The 24,306-nt window shown below is 42.4% G+C and overlaps 2 protein-coding genes across 2 annotated transcripts in view; both read left to right on the top strand.

Moving 5' to 3' along the window:
- ZNF487 (zinc finger protein 487) overlaps nt 1-8,507 on the top strand; it is a 40,859-nt gene extending 32,352 nt beyond the window's left edge. Inside the window, 4 exon segments of the mRNA XM_032142824.2 lie at nt 1,664-1,790; nt 2,050-2,145; nt 7,206-7,420; nt 7,422-8,507. Of these exon segments, the coding sequence (XP_031998715.1) occupies nt 1,754-1,790; nt 2,050-2,145; nt 7,206-7,420; nt 7,422-7,703 (630 nt within the window). The 5' untranslated portion in view covers nt 1,664-1,753 and the 3' untranslated portion in view covers nt 7,704-8,507.
- On the top strand, nt 8,507-9,759 carry LOC116461288 (putative zinc finger protein 487; the record flags this gene model as incomplete). Its single annotated transcript, XM_032142837.2, has 1 exon — nt 8,507-9,759. A coding segment is annotated over one exon (459 nt), but the record flags the coding sequence as incomplete, so codon positions are not given.
- Between the last annotated feature and the right edge of the window lie 14,547 nt (nt 9,760-24,306).

The raw sequence follows: 24,306 nt of genomic DNA, 5'->3' as shown, positions 1-24,306 counted from the left end.
ACTCAGGAGGCTGAGATGAGAAGATTGCTTGAGCCCAGGAGGTCAAAGCTGCAGTGAGCTGTGTTTGTGCCACTGCATTCCAGCCTGGGTGACAGAACAAGACCATGTTTCAAAAAAAAAAAAGCAGGGGCTGGGTGCGGTGGCTCAAGCCTGTAATCCTAGCACTTTGGAAGGCTGAGGTGGGCCGAGGTCAGGAGTTTGAGACGAGCCTGACCAACATGATGAAACCCTGTCTCTACTAAAAATAGAAAAATGAGCCAGGCGTGGTGGTGTGCCCCTGTAACCCCAGCTACTCAGGAGGCTGAGGCAGGAGAATTGCTTGAACCTGGGAGGTGGAGGTTGCGGTGAGCTGAGATCGTGCCATTGCACTACAGCCTGGGTGACATGCCTGGAGCCCCAGGTACTTGGGAGGCTGAGGCAGGAGTATTGCTTGAGCCTAGGAATTTGAGGCTGTAGCGTGCGATGATCATGCCTGTGAATGTACTCCAGCATGGGCAAAACAGCAAGACCTGACCTCTAAAAGGAAAAATGATTTATTATCTATTTTTTGAGACACAGTCTAGCTCTGTCACCCAGGCTGGAGTGCAGTGGCGTGATCTTGGCTCACTGCAACCTCCACCTCCCGGGTTCAAGTGATTCTCCTGTCTCAGCCTTCCCAGTAGCCGGAATTACAGGTATGCACCACCACGCTTGACTAATTTTTGTATTTTTAGTAGAGACAGGGTTTCACCACGTTGGCCAGGCTGGTCTTGCTTCTGACCTCAAGTGATCTGCCTGCCTTGGCCACCCAAAGTGCTGGGATTACAGGCGTGAGCCACCACACTCAGCCTAGGTTTTTTTTTTTCAATCAATTTTTTTTAAAAAATCAATTCTGTTGAAAGGCTGCCACCTCACAGACTGAATACCAGGCCACCACACAGTATCTTAAGAGGCTAGGCTCCTCCCCGCTGCACAAGGCGCAAACTTCCCCCGCCTCCACCTCATTCTCCCAGTGCACAGGTGGGTCCCCAGTCTGTTGCAGGCATGTGCAGACAAGACCCTGGGCAGTTCCCTTATCTGCAGAAAAGCATCTGATGTAAACACTTGTGGGGTTGATCAGAGATTCTCTGGGGACCCTCCCTTATCTGCCTCCTGCATCTATCATTAGCGGGACCTCATATAATTTTTGTATGAATTAAGAAAGTAGGCTGGGCCTAGTGGTTCACATCTATAATCCCAGCACTTTGAGAGGCCAGGGCAAGAGGATTGCTTGAGCCTGGAGTTCAAGACCAGCCTGGGCAACATGGTGAGACCTTGTCTCTACAAATAAACAATTAGCTGGGTGTGGTGGTGCGTGCCTGTTGTCCCAGCTACTTGGGAGGCTGAGGTGGCAGAATCGCTTGTGCCCCAGTGGTCAAGGTTGCAGTGAGTTGGGATCATGCCACAGCACTCTAGCCTGAGTGACAGTGCAAAACCCTGTCTGAAAAAAAAACCAATTAATATACCGGCAGAGTCCTTATACCAGGATTTCTCATTTTCCTACAATGTATAATATTAATAGTAGGCATCCTATATAGCATTTTCTCTTCAACTATCAACAGTGAACATGACAAGGTGTTAGATATCACACATGTTGTGTGCTCTCTACTTCTGATCACTGTAGAATGAAAATGTACTGTTCTAGGGATCAGTGTCCTTCAGTGATGTGGCTGTGGGCTTCACCCAGGAGGAGTGGCAGCATCTGGACTCTGCTCAGAGGACCCTGTACAGAGACATGATGCTGGAGAACTACAGCCTTCTCCTCTCAGTGGGTAAGGATTGTGCAATTTGCAGCTCCAAATAACATTTATTTCCTTTTTAGCTGATGATTACAGATGGTTTCTTTGTATGATTATGAGTTAAAGGCTTGAGACTCAGGAGTTGAAGCTTGATTGATCCCTTTTGGGCACTGTAAAGAATATCTGTGGTGTTTTCTGTAATGAAATGCTCAACTGGACCAATTTTTGTGCAGGCACACCTTTGTCCTCCGCAGGCTATCTGGCCCACGTCCTGTGTCATTTTCATTCACAGGGTATTGCATTACCAAACCAGAGGTGGTTTGCAAGTTGGAGCATGAAGAGGTGCTGTGGATATTAGAGGAAGAGTCCCCAAGTCAGAGCCACCTAGGTGAGTTAATAAGTATATAGGAAGCTATAATCCCAGGGAGAAATTGGATCCTAGGGAGATAACTTCACATATTGACATCTTTGAAATTTTTCAGAGATATGTTTTTAGAGTTACCAGAACTTTGGAAGTGACTAAGAAGAGCTGGCCTGCTTGCCTCAGATGTATATATTATTACACACTAGCAGATAACAGATAAATGGTCTTTGAATGTCATTTGACTCTTCCTTCTATATCAATTTCAGTTATCTTCTTTTCATCATATATTATGTATTTATTCAATATGTATTAATTTGGCAGCTATGATGTTGGCAATTCCATCTGTGTTAGAGATATAGCTCTAAAACCATGGCTGTGTTCTATTGGTAGAAGAGAATGAGATGTAGTGTGCGCTTTATGCAAGGGCCTTTTTGAAGTCAGTAGTTTAATAAACACAGATTTGAATTGTGTGTCAGTGGAATATTCTGGCCAGATGATATACCCTGTGCTGTGAACCTTAGGCCAGAGTGTCATGTGTGCAGGACAGCAGTGAGCCGGGCTGGGTGGAAGTCAGGGGATGATGGGGAGCATGTGAGAGATGCTGTCAGACAGACTGCTCGCTGAGGTGCCGATATATTAGGAAGTTGTAGCCAAAACAGAATTTGCTGCTAAATTGGATTATGGGTATAAGAAAAAGATAATAAGCATGATCTCAAAGGTTTTATGCTGAGGCACTGGCTGTGTGATTATACCATTAACTGGATAGGAGAAAATGGGGAGAAACAGTTTTGGGAAGAAATAAGAGATAGACACATAAATTTAAACAAATATTCTTTGTATAAAATAGTAATGATGCCCAGTTGGATATAAAACAATAAAAATAAAATACTGAAAATTACCATGGTCTGAATTATGTTCTAAAATCCTTTTCTTTCTTTCTTTCTTTCTTTCTTTCTTTCTTTCTTTCTTTCTTTCTTTCTTTCTTTCTTTCGCTCAATGCAACCTCTGCCTCCCAGGCTCAGAGATTCTCATACCTCAGCCTCCCTAGTAGTTGGGACCACAGGTGTGTATCACCACGCCTGACTAATTTTTGTATTTTTAGTAGAGATGGGGTTTTGCCATGTTGGCCAAGCTGGTCTCAAACTCCTGGCCTCAAGTGATCTGCCCCCCTTGGCCTCCCAAAGTGCTGGGATTACAGGTGTGAGCCACTGCACCTGGCCTCTAAATTCCTTTCATTGTTAAGAAGAAATAATGTTGCATTAAATATAAATGGTAACATGTAATGAGTAAATGCTAAAAGAAAGTAATACGTGTAACTTCTAAACTTTTAAAAAGGAGAAAATGGAAAAGAAAAAAATTAAATGTATTGGATTAGACTAAAAAAAAATAAATGTCGGGCTTGGTGGCTCAGGCCTGTAATCCCAGCACTTTGGGAGGCCGAGGCGGGTTGGTCACCTGAGGTCAGGAGTTCGAGACCAGCCTGACCAACATGGCGAAACGCTGTCTCTACTAAAAGTACAAAAATCAGCCGGGTGTGGTGGTGGATGCCTGTGATCCCAGCTATTCAGGAAGCTGAGGCAGGAGAAGCTTGAACCGGGACAGCAGACGTTGGAGTGAGCAGAGATCGCACTACTGTACTCCAGCCTGGGTGACAAGAGCGAGACTCCATCTCAAAAAAAAAAAAAAAAAAAAAAAAAATGAAAGAGTGGGGAAAGGCAGGTAAAAATTAGAACAACTGGAAACTCTTACGTGAAAAAGAGAAAACCAATCCAGATATTTTAGAAATCATAATACAGTTAAAGGGGCTAAACCATCTTATTAAAAGACGGATATTGTCAAATTGGATTTTCAAAAACCAAGTTATATAGGCTCAGTGCAGTGGCTCACTCCTGTAATCCCAGCACTTTGGGAGACCAGCCCAAGAGGATTGCTTGAGGTCAAGAGTTTGAGACCAGCCTAGGCAGCATAATGAGGATCCATCTGTACAAAAAGTAAAAAATTAGGCCAGGCGCGGTGGCTCATGCCTAGAATCCCAGCACTTTGGGAGGCCAAGGCGTGCGGATCACCTGAGGTCGAGAGTTTGAGACCAGCCTGACCAACATGGAAGAACCCCATCTCTACTAAAAATACAAAATTAGCCGGGCGTGGTGGCACATGCCTATAATCCCAGCTACTCGGGAGGCTGAGGCAGCAGAATCACTTGAACCCGGGAGGCGGAGGTTGTGGTAAGCCGAGATTGTGCCATTGAACTCTAGCTTGGGCAACGAGAGCGAAACTCTGTCTCAAAAATAAATAAAAAAAAAAATTAGCCAGGCATGGTCGTACACCAGTAGTCTCAGTTTTGGGAGGCTGAAGTGGGAAGATCGCTTGAGCCCAGGAGTTTGAAGCTGCAGTGAGCTATGATCATGCCACTGCATTCCAGTCTGGATGACAGAGTAAGAGCCTGTCTATAAAAACAAAACAAAAATCAAGCTATATGGAGTTTGAGAATCATATATGAAATGTGAACATGAAACCTTAGAATATAAAAGGAATATAAATGATATATGGTCCAAATAATAAACAAAATAGAATTTACCTCTCAGTGGACCCAAATTTAGCTTTTGAGTTTATTTTTGATGCAGTTCTTTTTTCTTTCTTTTTTTTTTTTTTAAATGAGATGGAGTCTCGCTTTGTCTTCCAGGTTGGAGTGCAGTGGCTGATCTCTTTTGATCCTATCTCAAAAAAATTTTTTTTCTAACTTAGATAAACAAAAAGAAAATTTATATATATATATATATTTGTGTGTGTGTGAATATATGTATGTATGTATGTATGTGTGTATATATATATACACACATATATACACATATATATGTGTGTGTGTGTATATATATATATATATATAAATTTGTACTGATGGGTTGTGTTGCCCAGACTGGTCTTGAACTCCTGAACTTAAGCAATTCTTCCACCTCTGCCTCCCAGAATGCTGGTTTAGAGGCTTGATCCACTGTGCCTGGCCTACTTATATTTTTTAATTGAATGAAACTCATTCTGTTTTTGCTGTTATCATTTGAGTGAATTGGTCTCATTTATAATCTAAGAAGCATGATACTATTTTAGTGATCTATTTTTCTTAAGTTTGAAACATTTTGCTATGTTATTTCCTTAGCAATTATTTCAACATTACTCATCAATTATGTCCAACTGTGGTAAAATAAACTAAAATAGAAAAGAATAGAATGATGGAATTGCTTATAAGGATAATAGAATAGTGAAGAACACTGTCACTATTACATCATCCTTCAATTTTCTTATTGAGCCGCTTGAAGTATTGCATCACTTGTGACAAAAATATCTGGAGAAACCTTATTTGTAGTTTCTTTCTTTTTTTTTGTTGTTTTTATTTTATTTATTCATTTCTTTTTGAGATGGAGTCTCACTCTGTTGCTCAGGCTGGAGTGGAGCAGTGCGATCTCAGCTCACTGCAACCTCCGCCTCTTGGGTTCAAGTGATTCTACTGCCTCAGCCACCCGAGTAGCTGGGACTACAGGCACCCACCACTGTGTCCTGGCTATTTTTTTTTTTGTATTGTTACTAGAGACGGGGTTTGCCATGTTGGCAAGGCTGGTTTCAAACTCCTGACCTCAGGTGATCCTCCTGCCTCGGCCTCCCAAAGTGCTGGGATTACAGGTGTGAACCACTGCACCTGACTCTCTCTTTCTTTCTTTCTTTCTCTTTCTTTTCTTTTGTTTTCTTTTCTCTTTTCTTTTCTTTTCTTTCTCTTTCTTCCTTCCTTCCTTTCTTTTCTTTTTTTTGAGACAGAGTCTCGCTCTCTTGACCAGGCTGGAGTGCAGCGGCACAATCTAGGCTCACTGCAAGCTCCGCCTCCCAGGTTCAAGCCATTCTCCAGCTGCAGCCTCCTGAGTAGCTGGGATTACAGGTGCGCACCACCACATCCAGCTCATTTTTGTATCTTGAGTAGAGACAGGGTTCCACCATGTTGGCCAGGCTGGCCTTGAACTCCTGACCTCGTGATCCACCCCCGTCGGCCTCCCAAAGTGCTGGGATTACAAGCATGAGCCACTGCGCCTGGCCACTTTTTATTATTATTTTATTATTTTTTGAAATGGAGTCTTACTCTGTCACCCAGGCTGGAATGCAGTGGCATGATCTCGTCTCACTGCAACCTCTGCTTCCCGGGTTCAAGCGGTTCTTCTGCCTCAGCCTCCCGAGTAGCTGGGATTACAGGTGCGCACCACCACAAGTGGCTAATTTTTGTATTTTTAGTAGAGATGGGGTTTTGCCATGTTGGCCAGGCTGGTCTGGAACGCTTGACTTCAGGTGATCCACCCTCCTTGGCCTTACAAAGTGCTGGGATTACAGGCGTGAGCCACTGCGCCCACCTCTTTTTTTTTTTTTTAAACAATGGGCGCAGTTGAGAGTCCAGAACTTTTATTTTCTTCCGTTAATTGCAAAGAGTAGAAAATTGACAAGAGGAAGACTTCACAATTATTAGGCAAGTCAGAAGATGAAGCAGAAGCACTGTAGACTCTAATAATTACAGTGTAATTGATCATATAAGTGAAATCTCAGACTATGAGTTAGATAATGATATTCTAGATGAATAAAGGTATGCATATGATCCTGTTATAAGAACAGCCTAGGCCAGGTGCAGTGTCTCATGCCTGTAATCTCAGCACTTTGGGAGCCCAGGCAGGTGGATTTCTTGAGCCCAGGAGGTCAAGGCTGCAGTGAGCTGTGATGCTGCCACTGCATTACAGCTTGGGCAACAGGAGTTTGAGACCAGCCTGTGTAACATGGCAAAAAACTCCATCTCTACAAAAAATACAAAAAATTAGCCAGGCATGGTGGTACATACTTGTAATCCCATTTACTTGAGAAGCTGAGGTGGGAGCATCACCTGAGCCCAGGAGGTTGAGGCTGCAGTAAGCCATGATCGTACCACTGCACAATCCAGCCTGGGTGACAGAGCCAGACACTGTGCCAAAAAAAAAAAAAAAAAAAAGCATGTGAATATGTCTCTTTTTCATGAGAAATATGTTAACATTTACAATCTGTGGTAACTTATTCTTTTCTAGACTGCTGCATAGATGATGAACTGATGGAGAAGAGACAGGAAAATCAAGACCAGCATTTGCAGAAAGTTGATTTTGTCAACAACAAAACACTGACTATGGACAGAAATGGTGTATTAGGAAAAACATTTAATCTTGACACAAACCCCATTCTATCAAGAAAAATACGTGGCAACTGTTACTCATCTGGAGTGAATTTGAATAATATTTTGGAATTAATTAATTATTAGTAATAGAATCTCCTTTGTAAGGAACCCTGCTGAGTGTAATGTACATGGGAAATTTCTCCTCCGTATGAAGCGTGAGAATCCTTATGCCAGAGGGAAACCTTTGGAATATGATGGAAATGGGAAAGCCGTCTCTCAGAATGAGGACTTATTTAGGCATCAGTATATTCAAACTCTTAAGCAGTGTTTTGAATACAATCAGTGTGGGAAGGCTTTTCATGAAGAGGCAGCCTGCAGTTCCCATAAGAGAGTGTGCTCATGGGAGACCCTGTGAATATAATGAACATGTGAGAGCCTTTTCTGATAGACCAATATTCATTGTTCATCAGAGAACTCACATAAGGAAGAGTCACTATGAATTCAATGAATGTGAGAGGAGGTCTGGTGAGAAGCCACCTGTAAATAAACACCACAGAGTTATGGAGATGAAACACTATGAGTGTAATGTGAGTGAGAATAGTTTTGGCAAGAAATCACTCCTCATTCTACGAAGTTACAGAGGAGAGAAAACTTTTGACTGTGATAGAGATTTGGAAGTACTCTGCAAGAAGCCAAATTTCACTCAGCATCAAGAAACACATATAGGAAAGAATGCCTATAAAATTAATCAGTATGCTAGTATATTTTGCCATAAGCCAAAGCGTTCTGTATGTCAGATAACAGATACAGAAGAAGAACTCTATGAATGTAGTGAATGTGGGAAAACCTTCAGCCATAAATCCTCTTTTATCCTACATCAGAGGATACACAGAGGAGAGAAACCCTATGAATACACTGAATGTGGGAAAACTTTTGGATATAGGTCATGCCTTGCAGTACATCAAAGAACACACATGGGACAAAACCTATGAATGTAATGAATGTGGAAAAAACTTCTGTGAGAAGTCAAATCTTCATGTACATCAGAGAACACACACAGGAGAGAAACCCTGTGGATGTAATGAATGTCAGAAAGCCTTTGGTGATAGGTCAGCTCTAACAGTACATCAGAGAATACATACTGGCGAGAAACCCTATGAGGGTAAGGAATGTGGGAAAACTTTCTCCCAGCAGCCAAACTTCATTAATCATCAGTGAACTCACACAGGAGAGAGACCCTTTGAATGCAATGAATGTCAAAAATCCTTCTCTGTGAAGTCAAAACTTGGAGAACATCAGAGAATTCACACAGGGGAGAAACTCTATGAATGTAATGAATGTGAGAAAATGTTCTACCACAAGTCATCTCTCACAGTACATCAGAGAACCCACACAGGAGAGAAACCCTATGCATGTAGTGAATGTGGGAAAACCTTCTACCAGAAGTCATCCCTCACAACACATCAGAGAACACACACAGGGGAGCAACCCTATGAATATAGTGAAACCTTTTACCAGAATCCCGACTTCACTAAACATCAGAGAGACAACATAGAGGAAACCCTTGTCAACATCCTGAAGGCTCAGAAACCTTCACCTTCTTGGACTCATTCCATAGCAGAAACAACCCAGGTTGGGGTGAGAACACCCAATAAAGATGAGAAATCTTTTGCCTAGAAGTGATATTCCATTGAACAGCAAATAATTGGTATTTTGTCTTCTTTTCTTTTCTTTTGTTGTTGTTACTTTTTTGAGACAGAGTTTCACTCTTATCGCTCAGGCTGGAGTGCAATGGCATGATCTCGGCTCACCACAACCTCTGTCTCCTGGGTTCAAGCAATTCTCCTGCCTCAGCCTCCCAAGTAGCTGGGATTACAGGCATGCGCCACCATGCCCAGCTAATTTTGTATTTTTAGTAGAGACGGGGTTTCGCCATGTTGGTCAGGCTGCTCTTGAACTCCCGACCTCAGGTGTCCACCCACCTTGGTCTGCCAAAGTTTTGGGATTACAGCCACCACGCCCAGCCCTTCTTTTTTTTTTTTTTGAATCAGAATCTCACTCTGTTGCCCAGGCTGGAGTGCAGTGGCACAATCTCGATTCACTGCAACCTCCTCCTCCTGGGTTCAAGTGATTCTTGTGCCTCAGCCTCCCAAGTAGCTGGAACTACAGGCATGTGCCACCATGCTCAGCTAATTTTTGTATTTTTTGTAAAGACAGATTTTCACTATGTTGACCAGGGTGGTCTGGAACTCCTGACCTCAAGTGATCTGCCTGCCTTGGCCTCCCAAAGTGCTGGGATTACAGGTGTGAGCCACTATGCCTGACCAATAATTGATATTTTATTTTATTTTTATTTATTATTTTTTTGAGATGGAGTCTCACTCTGTTGCCCAGGCTGGAGTGCAGTGGCGCGATCTCGGCTCACTGCAACCTCCGCCTCCCTGCAACCTCCGCCTCCCGGCTTCAAGCGATTCTTCTGCCTCAGCCTCCTGAGTAGCTGGGATTACAGGTGTGTGTCACCAGGCCCAGCTAATTTTTGTATTTTTAGTAGAGGCAGGGTTTCGCCATGTTGGCCAGGCTGGTCTTGAACTCCTGACCTCAAGTGATCCACCTGCTTCGGCCTCCCAAAGTGCTGGGATTACAGGCATGAGCCACCGCACCCGGCCTTTATTCTCACCTTAGAATCACAAGATGGTAGTGCAGGAAGAGTATACAGTATTTAACTATTTCTGCCTCATTTGAAAGATAAAATGTATGGAGCCTGAGAGAATCAATGAATTATTACAGCTCACTCCTTTGTTACTGATCAAGATAAGAATTTGGTCCAGGCGCGGTGGCTCACACCTGTAATCCCAGCACTCTGGGAGGCCGAGGCAGGTGGATCACCTGAGGTCAGGAGTTTGAGACCAGCCTGGCCAACATGGGGAAACCCTGTCTCTACTAAAAATACAAAAAATTAGCCGGGCGTGGTGGCGGGCACCTGTAATCTCAGCTGCTCGAGAGGCTGAGGCAGCAGAATCGCTTGAACCTGGGAGGTGGAGGTTGCAGTGAGCCAAGATCATGCCACTGCATGCCAGCCTGGGCGACAGAGCGAGACTCTGTTTCAAAAAAAAAAAGTTCCGTGATTTCTTTATTCCTTTGCACAGCTGAAACAAGTCTTATCAAAAGATTGTGAAACTGTAATCAAATTAGAACAAATATTAAAAGAAAATCTTGTACTGAAGCATTCATTCTCTTTTTAGAGTTTCTGTGAATTGTTCAACAATATTCCCAGTATTATAATCATAGGAAAACAGATAAACAGTACAACATGAGTGTTTCCTACCACATCAGTTTTAATAAAGACACTTTCTATATTAGGATCCTGTCATTTATAAATTGTTTGTATTTTAAATTTTTTTGTGTCTTAGCGACATAAATTGTTAATCATTGGGATACATGTGTTTACTTTCACCCAGTGAAAAATTGCATGTCTAAGCTCAACACAGTCTGGTCATAGAGATGTCTCCACATTGTTTAAATGGTCTCTTCGGTGTAGCATTTTAGAAAGTTGGATCCAGGAGCAGCAAGGCGGGCCAGATTTCTCCTAACTTTATTCTTACCTCTTGTTTCCCAGCATTACCTTTACTCTTCACATTTTTCCAAGACCAGTAGAAAATGAACAGATCCCAGGTGAGTTGTTTAGTTGTTATTATCAGCTTTATTTTTAATGCAATGTATGAGGCTTTTAAGGCTCATTAGAATGGAAATATAGAAATCAACAGGAAAATAGACAATAGCAGACTGATAGCATGATTTAATACATAGGTAAGTACAAGTTTTATGGTCTTTCATAGTTATCAAAATTGAGCTGTAAATTTGAATCTTTTTGATAGCCATTGCACAATGCAGACATCTGTCACATGATTTACATTTCCATAAAGAAAAACCGTATTGATTATGAATGGGGCATGAAAACTTCCTGGCAGTGAGTCTAAAATTGTTCTCTTTTTGCACTCTGTATGGGCGATGAAGTGTACAACCTTCCAATAACTTCACTAAAAGAAATTCAGCCTCTTTCAGTAGTTCTTCAGTAGGAACAAAGGACTCAAGAGCTATAAGAAAACTCAGTGAATATAGGTTTTCAGAGAAGCAAAATATTGTAGTCTAGTATAGTATGTAGATTAGTAGAGTAACCACTAGCCATATGTGGATATTGAAATATAATTAAAATATATTTCAAAAGTCACATAGTAACATTTTAAGTGGTTAGTTGCCACATGTGGCTAGTGGCTACCAAATTGGACAGCACTGCTCTAGGCTGTTTTCTGGTGTTGCTGCTTGATACAGGGATAAAATGTAGAGTATCTGGAGGAAGAAATCAAGTGCATCTTTAGACTATTTCAGTAAATCATTTTTTTCCCCATTTAGGCTGTATTAATGGGGTAGTATAGACAGTTCACAGTTACACTCTCTGGCATTTGTGCCTGTAATTCTATTTCACATTTCAGACCTTTCTTTTCTGAACAAACCAGAAGAGGTAAAGGAACTGAGAAAGTGTGATTAATGGTATAAATTGAAATGGATATGTTATGTTCAAACATTAATATAATAGTTGATAAACCAAGATTCAGAGCAAAACCAAAATACACACGTTACAAAAAATATGAATGGCTGAATTTCTTATCCAGGACAGACTATCATACTGGCTTAAAAAAACAAAATACAGCCGTATTGTTTCTTAAAAACATGCTTTTAAGAAATCTAAAAGGCTGGGCCGGGTGGCTCACACCTGTAATCCCAGAACTTTGGGAGGCCGAGGGGGGCGGATCACCTGAGGTTGGGAGTTCGAGACCAGCCTGACCAACATGGAAAAACTTCGTCTCCACTAAAAATACAAAATTAGCCTGGCTTGGTGGTGCATGCTTGTAATCCCAGCTACTCGGGAGGCTGAGGCAGGAGAATCGCTTGAACCTGGGAGGTGGAGGTTGCAGTGAGCCGAGATTGTGCCATTGCACTACAGCCTGGGCAACAAGAGTGAAACTCCTTCTCAAAAAAAAAAAAAAAAAAAAAAAAAAATCTGAACGAGGTGAAGGAAGGAAAGCAAAGAAATGGGCAAAATATTAAAATATTTTTGGCAAAAGCAATTAAAAGGCAAATAAGAGCACCTTTATTTATATCAAAGTAGAACTTGTACCCATAATGGTATGAAAATAGATTATCACACAATGGTAAATAGCAAAATTAGGCAAGAGGATAAAAGTCATCTTTTTATGTAGCCAAATACAAAAGCAGCTGCTACCTTGGTTATAGAAAACTATTAAGAGAGGCAAGAAACCTCTTTCAGCTTATGACAGATCAAAGAGATTAAAAATAAGGAAAGATAGCTAGCTATCCTGTATTCTACCCAATGGAATATTTTACTCTTCAAGGAAAAATTGCAAAGATTGAAGAGGTAATCATACCTAAAATTCAGTGGTATTTATTCTGTGTCAGATGGTTTTCTAAATATCTTAAACTTACATAATCTAATCTCAACAGCAAATATGTAACATAGATATCATTGTTTTCTCAAAATAAAACTGAAGTAAAAAGATTAAGTGCCATGCCTATTATGGGATGTAGGTCAACAAATTTTTCATCACCCATTTTTCATCATTAGATCATATTCTGGTCACTAAGAATTTTTTTTTTTTTTTTTTGGGGGGCAGTGTCTTGCTCTATCACCCAGGCTGGAGTGCAGTGGCATGATCTCAGCTCACTGCAACCTCCGCCTTCCAGGATCAAGCGATTCTCCTGCCTCAGCCTCCCGATTAGCTGGGATTACAGGCTCGTGACACCATGCCTGGCTAATTTTTTGTGTTTTTAAATGAGATGGGGTTCCATCGTATTAGCCAGGATGGTCTCGATTTCCTGACCTTGTGATCTGCCTGCCTCGGCCTCCCAAAGTGCTGGGATTACAAGCGTGAGCCACCGTGCCTGGCCCAGAAAAATTTTTTTCTTTTTTTTTTTTTTGAGATGGAGTTCTGCTCTTGTTGCCCAGGCTGGAGTGTAATGGCGCGATCTCTGCTCACTGCAGACTCCGCCTCCCGGGTTCAGGAAATTCTCCTGCCTCAGCCTCCCAAGTAGCTGGAATTACAGGCATGTGCCACCACGCCTGGCTAATTTTTTGTATTTTTAGTAGAGATGGGGTTTCACTGTGTTAGCCAGGATGGTGTCCATCTTCCGACTTCAGGTAATCCCCCCGCCTGGGCCTCCCAAAGTACTGGGATTACAGGCGTGAGGCACTGTGCCCGGCCCAAACATTTTTAATACTAAAAAGTAGAAATTTGTTAGAAGTAGAATTTTGAGGCCGGGTGCAGTGGCCCACGCCTGTATTCCCAGCACTTTGGGAGGCCGAGGTGGGTGGATCACCTGAGAGCAAGAGTTCAAGACCAGCCTGGCCAACTTGGCAAAACCCCATCTCTACCAAAAATACAAATAAAACAAAAAAAAACCAAAAAAAAAAAAAACAAAAAATGCCGGGCATGGTGGCAGGCGCCTGTAGTCCCAGCTACTCAGGCTGAGGCAGAATTGCTTAAACCGGGAGGCGGAGTTTGGAGTGAGCCAAGATGGCTCCACTGCACTCCAGCCTGGGTGACAGAGCGAGACCCTGTCTCAAAAAAAAAAAAAAAAAAGTAGAATTTCAAGATATTACATCCTTAATTGTGAGTTTTAAAACTGAAAAGAATAGATAAATTGCTTATGATATGTAATCATAAAAGAAATCATCCCTTAAATAAAACTTTGGACTTAAGATAAATATCAAAATCCAAATTATTAATTATCTGGAATAAATTGTAAGGAGAATACATGACAACTTTAGGGCAACAAGTAAATTTATTGTAGAATACTGTAACTTATTTTTAAAACTAAACTGAAAATAATTATGAATTATATATTTGCTCAAAGAAACTGGAAAAAAAGCAAAGCAGGACAAGGTTAGGATAAAATCATGAATATAATTAAAACATAATAAAGAGCAAAGCTAAGTGTAAAACTAAAAGCAGTTTGTTGCAACTGGTCATAAAAGTGATTAAATCTAAAGCTGGCATTAATAAGGAAGCAAGGTGATAAAGCAAAAATATAAACAGCTTTGAGAAAGTACACCTAATAACAAAATCTTGTAACACAACAAATGAAAATCACAAAAAATATAGGGAGACTACATCGAGGATTATACCAAAGAATAAATACAGCATGTTCTATTAGAATATCCTCTCCATGAAAGTAGTAATTTTGTTCACAACAATCTTTCCAACACTGTAGCAGCAGATGCTCAATATGTATTCACTGAATAAATGACTGACCAAGTAGGGTTTATATCAAAGTATGGCTACTTCAACAATAAGAAACTTACTGGAGGCCGGGAGTGGTGGCTTACTCCTGTAATCCCAGCACTTTGGGAGGATGAGGTGAGAGGATCGCCTGAGGCCAGGAGTTTGAGACCAGCCTGGGCAATATGGCAAAATCCTATCTCTACAAAAAAAATATGAAAAAATTAGCTGGGTATGGTGGCCTATGCGTGTAGTCCTGGCTACTTGGAAGAATCACCTGAGCCCAGGAGGTCAACGGTGTGGTGAACAGTGATCACGCCAGCCCAGGCAACAGAGACAGACCCTGGCTCAAAAAGAAAAACCAAAACAAAAACACTCCCCAACTTCTTGGAGATACTACATCAACACATTTAACTTGAATACAGAATTATATAAAAGTCACTAGGCTGGGTGCAGTGGCTCATGCCAAGGAAGGAAGATTGCTTGAGGCCAGGAGTTCAAGACCAACCTGGCCAACATAGAAAGACTCCATTTCTAAAAAAGTGAAAAAAATTTAAAAAGTCACTAACTAACAGGTAATTAGATACACATTTATTTATTTATTTATTTTTTGAGATGGAGTCTTGCTCTGTCGCCCTGGCTGGAGTGCAATGGTGTGATCTAGGCTCACTGCAACCTCCACCTCCTGGGTTCAAGCAATTCCCATGTCTCAGGCTCCTGAGTAGCTGAGTTTATAGGCGTCAGCCACCATGCCCGGCTAATTTTTGTATTTTTAGTAGAGACGGGGTTTTACCATGTTGGCCAGGCTGATCTCGAACTCTTGACCTCAGGTGATCCGCCCGCCTCCACCTCTCAAAGTGTTGGGATTACAGGCGTGAGCCACCACGCCTGGCCTAGATACAAATGTTAAACATGTTAGCCAATAACAAGTTCCAAATAGAAATGGAAGAAAAATGGGAATACTTGTAATGTCAAAAATGATAAATTAGGCATAAATTTAGTTTCATTGAGAAAGGTACATTGGAGCAAAGTCCTGAAGGAGGAATCATAAAAAATACTAAATCCAATAGAAGGCTTAAAAAGAGAAAAAAGATCAAAGAACAACTGGAACAAGAAGAAAAATAGAAACAAATAGGTTATAGACTTAAACAGTCACATCAGTATTCGTTACATATAAATGCCCCAAATATCCAAAGGCAGATATTGCCAAATTGGATTTTAAAAAAAGCAATGCCCATTTATATACTATAGACAAGAAACTCATATTAATATAAAGACAGAAATAGCTTAAAAGTAGAAGGATTGAGGCCGGCATGGTGGCTCATGCCTATAATCCCAGCACTTTGAGAGGCCAAAGGCAGGTGGATCGCCTGAGGTCAGGAGTTTGAGACCAGCCTGGGCAACATGGCGAAACCCCATCTCTACTAAAAATACAAAAATTAGCCAGTGTGGTGGCAGGTGCCTGTAATTCCAGCTACTCGGAAGGCTGAGGCAGGAGAATTGCTTGGCTTCGTGAGCTGGAGGTTGCAGTGAGCTGAGATCGTGCCACTGTACTCCAGCCTGGGCAACAGACCAAGACCCTGTCTCAAACCAAAGAAAACAAACAGAAAGAAAATAAATAAAACAAACAGTTTTTCTCCTATTTCTTCCTGTGATTTTCCCCCCATATTCAGTTGTTTTGCGTATCTTAGTTCTTACTGTTATAGCCTGTTTTCCTAAAGTAGCTCTACTTCTTTTTTTTTTTTTTTTTGAGATGGAGTTTCACTCTTGTTGCACGGGTTGGAGTGCAGTGGCACAATCTTGGCTCTCTGCAACCTCCACCTTCTGGGTTCAAGCAGTTCTCCTGCCTCAGCCTCCCAAGTAGCTGGGATTACAGGTGCCTGCCACCATGTCTGGCTAATTTTTTTGTTTTTGTTTTTGTTTTTGAGATGGAATTTCACTCTCGTTGCCCAGGCTGAAGTGCAATGGCATGATCTCGGCTCACCACAACCTCTGCCTCCCGGGTTCAAGCTATTCCCCTGCCTCAGCCTCCTGAGTAGCTGGGATTACAGGCATGCACCTCCATGCTCAACTAATTTTGTATTTTTAGTAGAGATAGGGTTTCTCCATGTTTCTCCATGTTGGTCAGGCTGGCCTCAAACTCCCAACCTCAGGTGATCTGCCCACCTCGGACTCCCAAAGTGCTGGGATTATAGGCATGAGCCAGCATGCCTGGCCTTTTTTTTTTTTTTTTTTTTTTTTGGAGACAGAGTCTCACTCTGTCTCCCAGGGGCATGATCTTGGCTCACTGCTACCTCCACCTCCCAGGTTCAAGCGATTCTCCTGCCTCAGCCTCCTGAGTAGCTGGGACTACAGACATGAATTTTGTATAATTTTTACATATGTGTCCCAAAATATTCTTTTTTTTTTTTTTTTTGAGACGGAGTCTCGCTCTGTGGCCCAGGCTGGAGTGCAGTGGCGCAATCTCGGCTCACTGCAAGCTCCACCTCCCGGGTTCACGCCATTCTCCTGCCTCAGCCTCCGAGTAGCTGGGACTACAGGCGCCCGCCACCACGCCTGGCTAATTTGCTTTGTATTTTTAGTAGAGACGGGGTTTCACCGCGGTCTCGATCTCCTGACCTCGTGATCCGCCCGCCTCGGCCTCCCAAAGTGCTGGGATTACAAGCGTGAGCCACCGCGCCCGGCCAATATTCTTTTGATTTTTTCCTAACGATTTGAAAATGTAAAAAATGTAACTAACAACCATTCCTGGTTCCTGTACAGAATGGGGCAGGCCAGATTTGGCTGTGAATTGCTTGCCAACTCCTGCCCATTCTTACACCTGAATGTGGGTGGTCATCCTGCCCTCTGGTCTTTGCCCTGCATTTCCTCTTAAGCCCTTCTCCACTCTTCCTAAAATCACTGCCCCTAAGATGCAAACTTGGACATCTAACTCTAGTGCTTACTTCACCTCTTTATTGGCTCCCTGTTACCCACAGCTGTGATCTTGAAGTGGTGGGTTCGAGATATACCTTAAGGGAGTGCTTTAAAAAATCAGCATGCTTGAGGCTGGGCGTGGTGGCTCATGCCTGTAAGCCCAGCACTTGAGGTCAGGAGTTTGAGACCAGCCTGGCCAATGTGGTGAAACCCCGTCTCTACTAAAAATACAAAAAAAAAAAAAAAAAGAAAGAAAGGAAAAACAAGCCGGGCATGGTGGTGCGCGCTTGTAATCTCATCTACTCAGGAGGCTGAGGCAGGAGAATCACTTGGACCTGAGAGGCAGAGGTTGCCGAGATCACACCACTGCACTCCAGCCTGGGCAACAGAGTGAGACTCCATCTCAAAAAAAAAAAAAAAAAAAAAAATCAGCACGCTGGAAGAAAATACCAGCATAGCTGTTTACATTATTCACACTCACAAAAAGAAACTTTATAGTACATATGTTTAACTTATGATAAAATATTTAGGGAACGGAATTCATCCCAAATTACTTATAATCATCTAGCTCTTGATTTTGCTTCCGCATCTGTATCTTAATATAGCTGTAACCTTTCACCAACAAACAGTACTATTTGTAGTTCTATTAACCTGACCTGTGTTTTCAGTGTCCCCAGGCTTTTTTTTTTTTTTTTTCGCTTTGTCTTTGGCCCATAATACATTGTTATTATTATTATTAGAGATGGAGTCTTGCTCTGTCTCCCAGTCTGGAGTACAATGGCATGATCTCGGCTCACTGCAACCTCTGCCTCCCAGGTTCAAGCGATTCTCCCACCTCAGCCTCCTGAGTAGCTGGAATTACAGGCGTATGCCACCACACCCAGCTAATTTTTGTAGTTTTAGTAGAGATGGGATTTCACCATGTTGGCCAGGCTGGTCTTCAGCTCCTGACCTCAGGTGATCTGCCTGCCTCGGGCTCTCAATGTGCTGGGATTACAGGTGTGAGCCACCACGCCCAGCCCCATGATACATTACTGATGTGTGAGGACTCAACGCGTTATTTTCTTAAGGTAGCAAAATAGAATTGAACACTTTCCCGGGTGTGGCCATTACCTTTTAGATTCTTCTTGCATTTCTTCTGCAAAACCTTATTGCAGGCATATATTTTTAACTATGTCTTTCAATGATATAATTAACCCTTTGAGAGCAGTGTTTTAAAGTATTAATTTTTATATCCCCAGAACATGAGACAGTTCTAGCACATTGGGGAACCTTAGATTTTTTTTCCCACAAATCAATAAATTAATACACGGTTAGGGTACTTTTATGATTTGTTCTCCCACAGGACATAATGCCAAATAAAGGACAGAGTAGGTATGCTGTGTGACATTTTTTCTTTGGGTATCAACAGTGAACATGACAAGATATTAGATCCCAAACATTGCATAGTGTCTGTCGTAGTCACTGTAAAATGAACACAGATGTACTTTTTCAGGGATCAGTGTCACTCAAGGATGTGACTGTGGGCTTCACCCAGGAGGAGTGGCAGCATCTGGGCCCTATTGAGAGGACCCTGTACACGAATGTAATGCTAGAGAACTACAGCCTCCTCGTCTCAGTGGGTAAGGATTGTGTTTTATATACTTCAAATAGCATTCATTTCTTTTTTAGCAGTTGATATACGTGATCCTTTATAGAGATGAATTATTTTTAGGGTTGAAATTTAGGGTTCAAAGGTGACCCTGGGCTGTAGGTATAAGGTGACCTTTTTTGGTCACTGGAAACTTTTTTCCCCTCTCCTAGTGAAAAGCTTAAATGGGACTATTGACTACAGCTCCTAAAACTGCTCCTCTTTCTTCAGAAGCCCTGAAGCTATAAGCCTGGCTGAGTCCTGAGTCATTTCTCATTCACAGAGTATTGCATTAGCAAGCCAAAGGTGCTCTTCAAGTTGGAGCAAGGAGAGGAGGCATGGATATTAGAGGAAGAGTCCTCAAGCCAAAGCCACTTTGGTGATTAGTGAGTACCTACCCACTGTAAGCCTAGTGAGGTTTGTCCCTGTCCATTCAGGTGTTTCTCTTTGCTGTTTTAAAGGAATTTTATATTTCATTTCATTTATTTATTTATTTTTTGGGTTACAAACAACTGAAATTTATTTCTCCCAGTTTTGGGGGCTAGAAGTCCAAGACCAGGGTGCTAGCATGGTCAGGTTCTGGTGAGAGCCCTCTTCCAGGTTTCAGACTGCCAACATCATGTTACATCCTCACATAGTGAAGAGAGAGAGCTACAGAGCTCTTTGGGGGTCTTTTTAAAGACTTTTATTTTAGGTTCAGTGGGGTACATGTGAAGGTTTGTTTACACAGGTAAACTCGTGTCATGGGGGTGTTTTATTTTTTAGAGACACCACTGTAAAAGTGGCCTAGAATAATTGGTCTGCTTTCCTTAGATACATATCCAAGTAATGCCCTCATAGCTGAGTGTTCTTGGGTTTTCACTTGAAGGTTTTAGGCAGAGTTATTATTCTCAGCATTTACAAAAATCTAATTCTTGCCTATCTCATTTTAGATCTTTTTTTATTTATTCCCTTTCTATTGTCTTCTTTTAATTGTGTATCATTTATTCATTCAACAAGTATGAAGTTTTTTATTAATTTACATGCCAGTTAGGTTTACAGCTGGGGTAGACCTGTGGAAAATATAATGATCCTACTGTAAGGAAGTTTATACTTTTGTTTTGGAGGAGAGTAAAATGTGGTGTGATATTTTAGCAAATGTCTTTAAACCCCTTTGGGGTCAAAATCAGGACACAAATTTTAATGATGTGAGGGACAGTGTGAGCCATGTAGTTTCTGAATATTCTAGGCATTGGAGGATTTAGAGCAAAGAAGTGACAGGATCTGACTCACCTCTCTCTGGCTTCCATGAAGAGAACATGCCAGCTGACGGGTGGCAGACTGGGGAGCAGGCAGCAATAAATCCTGCAGTGGCCCACAACAGTGATGGCGCCTGCACTAGCTCAGTAGAGTTAGGGAGGTCATGTGAAGGGTTTTGTTTCTGGATGTTTGTTGAAGGTGTTCCCCAAACAGGATTTGTTAGATTGGTTTTGGAGTATAAGAAAAAGTGGTGTTTCCGTCTGGGAAGTGAGGAGCGCCTCTGCCTGGCCGCCCCGTCTGGGATGTGGGGAGCGCCTCTGCCTGGCCGCCCCCGTCTGGGAGGTCTACCACGGAGGCCAGACGCAGTGTGGGGGCTGGACGTGGTGGCTCACGCCTGTAGTCCCAGCACTCTGGGAGGCCGAGGCGGGTTGATCACTTGAGGCTAGGAGTTTGAGACCAGCTTGGCCAACGTGGCGAAACATGAAAAATACAACCAACCAACCAACCAACCCAGCAACAACAAAACAGGTCTACCCTGGAGTCATACTCTAATTTTTTCTATTTTCCTCCCTTTCTGATCCTTTATCCCACTTTCTTTTTCTTCCTCTTCCTTCTCCTTCTTCTTTGTCAAAGACATAGAGGATTGAGTTATTATCATTGATCCATACAAAGTCCCTCTCTCATTTATTTTCTTTCATTCCCACCCCCCATTTCTATTCCCGGTCTTCCCATGTGCAACCTTCCTAATATGTTTGATATGCATCTTTTTGTTTGTATGTATTTTTAGAAAATGTTTATTGTTTTGTGTGCAAAAAAAGAAAAAAATTACTATTGGTTTGCAAATTGTAAAAAAAAAAAAAAGTGTTGTTTGATACATAAGAGATATATAGGCTGGGTGCGGTGGCTCACGCCTGTAATCCCAGCACTTTGGGAGGCTGAGGCAGGCGGATCATGAGGTCAGGAGATCGAGACCATCCTGGCCAACACGGTGAAACCCCATCTCTACTAAAAATACAAAAAATTAGCTGGGTGTGGTGTTGGGCGCCTGTAGTCCCAGCTATCCTGGAGGCTGAGGCAGGAGAATAGCGTGAACCCGGGAGGCAGAGTTTGCAGTGAGCCGAGATCATACCACTGCACTCCAGCCTGGGCGACAGAGTGAGACTCTGTCTCAAAAAAAAAAAAAGAGATATATCTATATGGAGAGAGAGAGAGAGAGAGAGAGAGACATCTCTTATGTCACACAGCATACTTATTCTGTCCTTTATTTGGTATCTATCTATCTATCTATCTATCTATCTATCTATCTATCTATCTATCTATGTTTTTGAGATGGAGTCTCACTCTGTTGCCCAGGCTGGAGTGCAGTGGCGTGATCTCGGCTCACTGCAACTTCCGCCTCCCGGGTTCAAGTTATCCTCCTGCCTCAGCCTCCCAAGTAGCCGGGATTATAGATGTGTTGCCACCATGCCGGCTAATTTTTGTATTTTTAGTAGAGACAGAGTTTCGCCACAGTGGCCAGGCTGGTCATGAACTCCTGACTCAAGTGATCTGCCCACCTTGGCCTCCCAAAGTGCTGGGAATACAGGCATGAGCCACCACGTCCAGTCCATAGAGATATAATTTATTGAGTTGGCAAAAAATGGGATGCAATAGTGCTGGGAGGAAATTGATAAGAATGTAGGTAAATCTAGGCTGGGCGCGGTGGCTTACACCTGTAATCCCAGCACTTTGGGAGGCCTAGGAGGGTGGATCACGAGGTCAGGAGATTGAGACCATCCTGGCTAACACGGAGAAACCCTGTCTCTACTAAAAATCCAAAAAATTAACTGGGCGTAGTGGTGGGCGCCTGTAGTCCCAGCTACTCGGGAGGTTGAGGCAGGAGAATGGCGTGAACCTGGGAGGTGGAGCTTGTAGAGAGCCATTGCACTCTAGCCTGGGCAACACAGCGAGACTCCATCTCAAAAAAAAAAAAAGACTGTAGGTAAATCTAAACAAACATTTTCTTTGGTGAGTAATACTTGTTGCGTGTAAAAAGGACAAAAACATAATACTGAAAAATAGCACATAGGTCAGTTAGCAGTTAGACTTCTGTTCTAAAATGTTTGTTTTTCTGAAGACACATTAAGAAATATGCATGGTAAAATTTAATGAACAAATGCTAAAATAAGCAAAACACTATCACTTTCAAACCTGTAAATGAGAGAAAGTGGAAAATTAAAACCAACCATTGTAAACAAATTGAATTAGACCCAAAAAGGGTAACAAAGTACTGAAGAGTAAAGAGTGATAAGTGTGGAACACATAAAAGCTGCGCCCCTGACTGAAAAAATAAAGAAAAGGCCAGATATTTTAATAATTACAAGAAGTGAAAATTGACTAAATTCTCCTGATAAAAGACAAAGATAAGTTGGGTTTTGAGAGCTTTTTTTGTTATTTTATTTGATTTGTTTGGAGACAGGGTCCTACTCTGATGCCCAGGCTGGAGTGCAGTGGTGTGATCATGGCTCACTGAAGCCGTGACCTTCTAGGCTCAAGTGATCTGCCCACCTCAGCCTCCCAGAAATTTGAGACCAGCCTGGGCACACGGCAAAACCCCATTTCTATAAAAAATACAGGCAAAGTGGCATGCATCTGTAGCTCCATTTACTCATGAGGCTGAGGTGGAAGGATCTTGTGAGCCTGGGCAGTCAAGGCCGCAGTAAGCGGAGGTTGTGCTGTCACACTCCAACTTGGGTGATGGAGTGAGACCCTGTCTCAAAAAAAAGAAAGAAAGAAAAAGTTGTCTGCAGACAGATGATTAAAAATACTCTGAGTATATAGCAAGTTGGCAAATGTAAGATCAATGTATATAATCTGTTGTCTTTCTAAGCACCAGTCATCTATTTCATTTTATTTTTTTGTTGAGACAGTCTCACTCTGTCACCCATGCTGGAGTGCAATGGTGCAGTCTCGGTTCACTGCAACTTCTGCCTCCCAGGTTCAAGTGATTCTCCTGCCTCAGCCTCCTGAATAGCTGGGATTACAGGCATGCACCACCACGCCTGGCTAATTTTTGTATTTTTAGTAAAGATGGGATTTCACCAGGCTGATCTCGAACTCCTGACCTCAGATGATCCGACTGCCTCAGTCTCCCAAAGTGCTGGGATTACAGGCATAAGCCACATGCCTGGCTTCATCTTTATATTTTTTTAGAGACAAGGTCTCACTATGTTGCCCAGGCTGGTCTTGAACTCCTGAGCTCAAGTGATCCTTTCACCTCGCCCTTCCAAAGTGCTAGGATTACAGGCATGAGCCACCACGCCTGGCCACACCAGTCATCTTTAGAAAACATGATTCAGGTTTGAGTGCAGGAGATCAAAGCTGTAGTGAGCTATGATCATACCACTGCACTCCAGTCTGGGTGACACAGTGAGACCTTGTCTCAAAAAAAGAAACAAAAAGCAACCCCCCCTCACCCCAATTCAAAGAATTTAAACTGTTTGCAATAACAAGGCCTTTATTTTTAATTTTTTTGAGACAGGATCTTGCTCAGTCACCCAGGCTGGAGTGCAATGGTGCAATCTCAGCTCACTGCAACCTCTGCCTCCCAGGATCAACTGATCCTCCCACCTCAGCCTCCTGAGTAGCTGGGACCACAGGCACACACCACCATGCCCAGCTAATTTTTTTTTTTTTTGTATTTTTGTGGAGATGGGGTTTCATCTTGTTGCCAGGCTGGTCCTGAACTTCTGGACTCAAGTGATTCTCTCGCCTTCAAGGTGTTGGGAATACAGACATGAGCCACTGGGCCTGGCCAGCAAGGCCTTTAATGGAGAAAACAAGAAAAGTATATTGAAAAGCATCAAAGGAAACATAAATATGGAGATAGGGAACACCTAATAATATCTTGAATTTGTCACGCTCTCTAAATTTACCTGTAGATTCAGCATACAGTTATG

Source organism: Hylobates moloch, unplaced genomic scaffold, assembly GCF_009828535.3.
Source record: "Hylobates moloch isolate HMO894 unplaced genomic scaffold, HMol_V3 SCAFFOLD_3, whole genome shotgun sequence".
NCBI lineage: Eukaryota > Metazoa > Chordata > Mammalia > Primates > Hylobatidae > Hylobates > Hylobates moloch.
The sequence above is the reverse complement of the archived record's forward strand: the minus strand, read 5'-3'. Positions and strand labels throughout refer to the sequence as shown.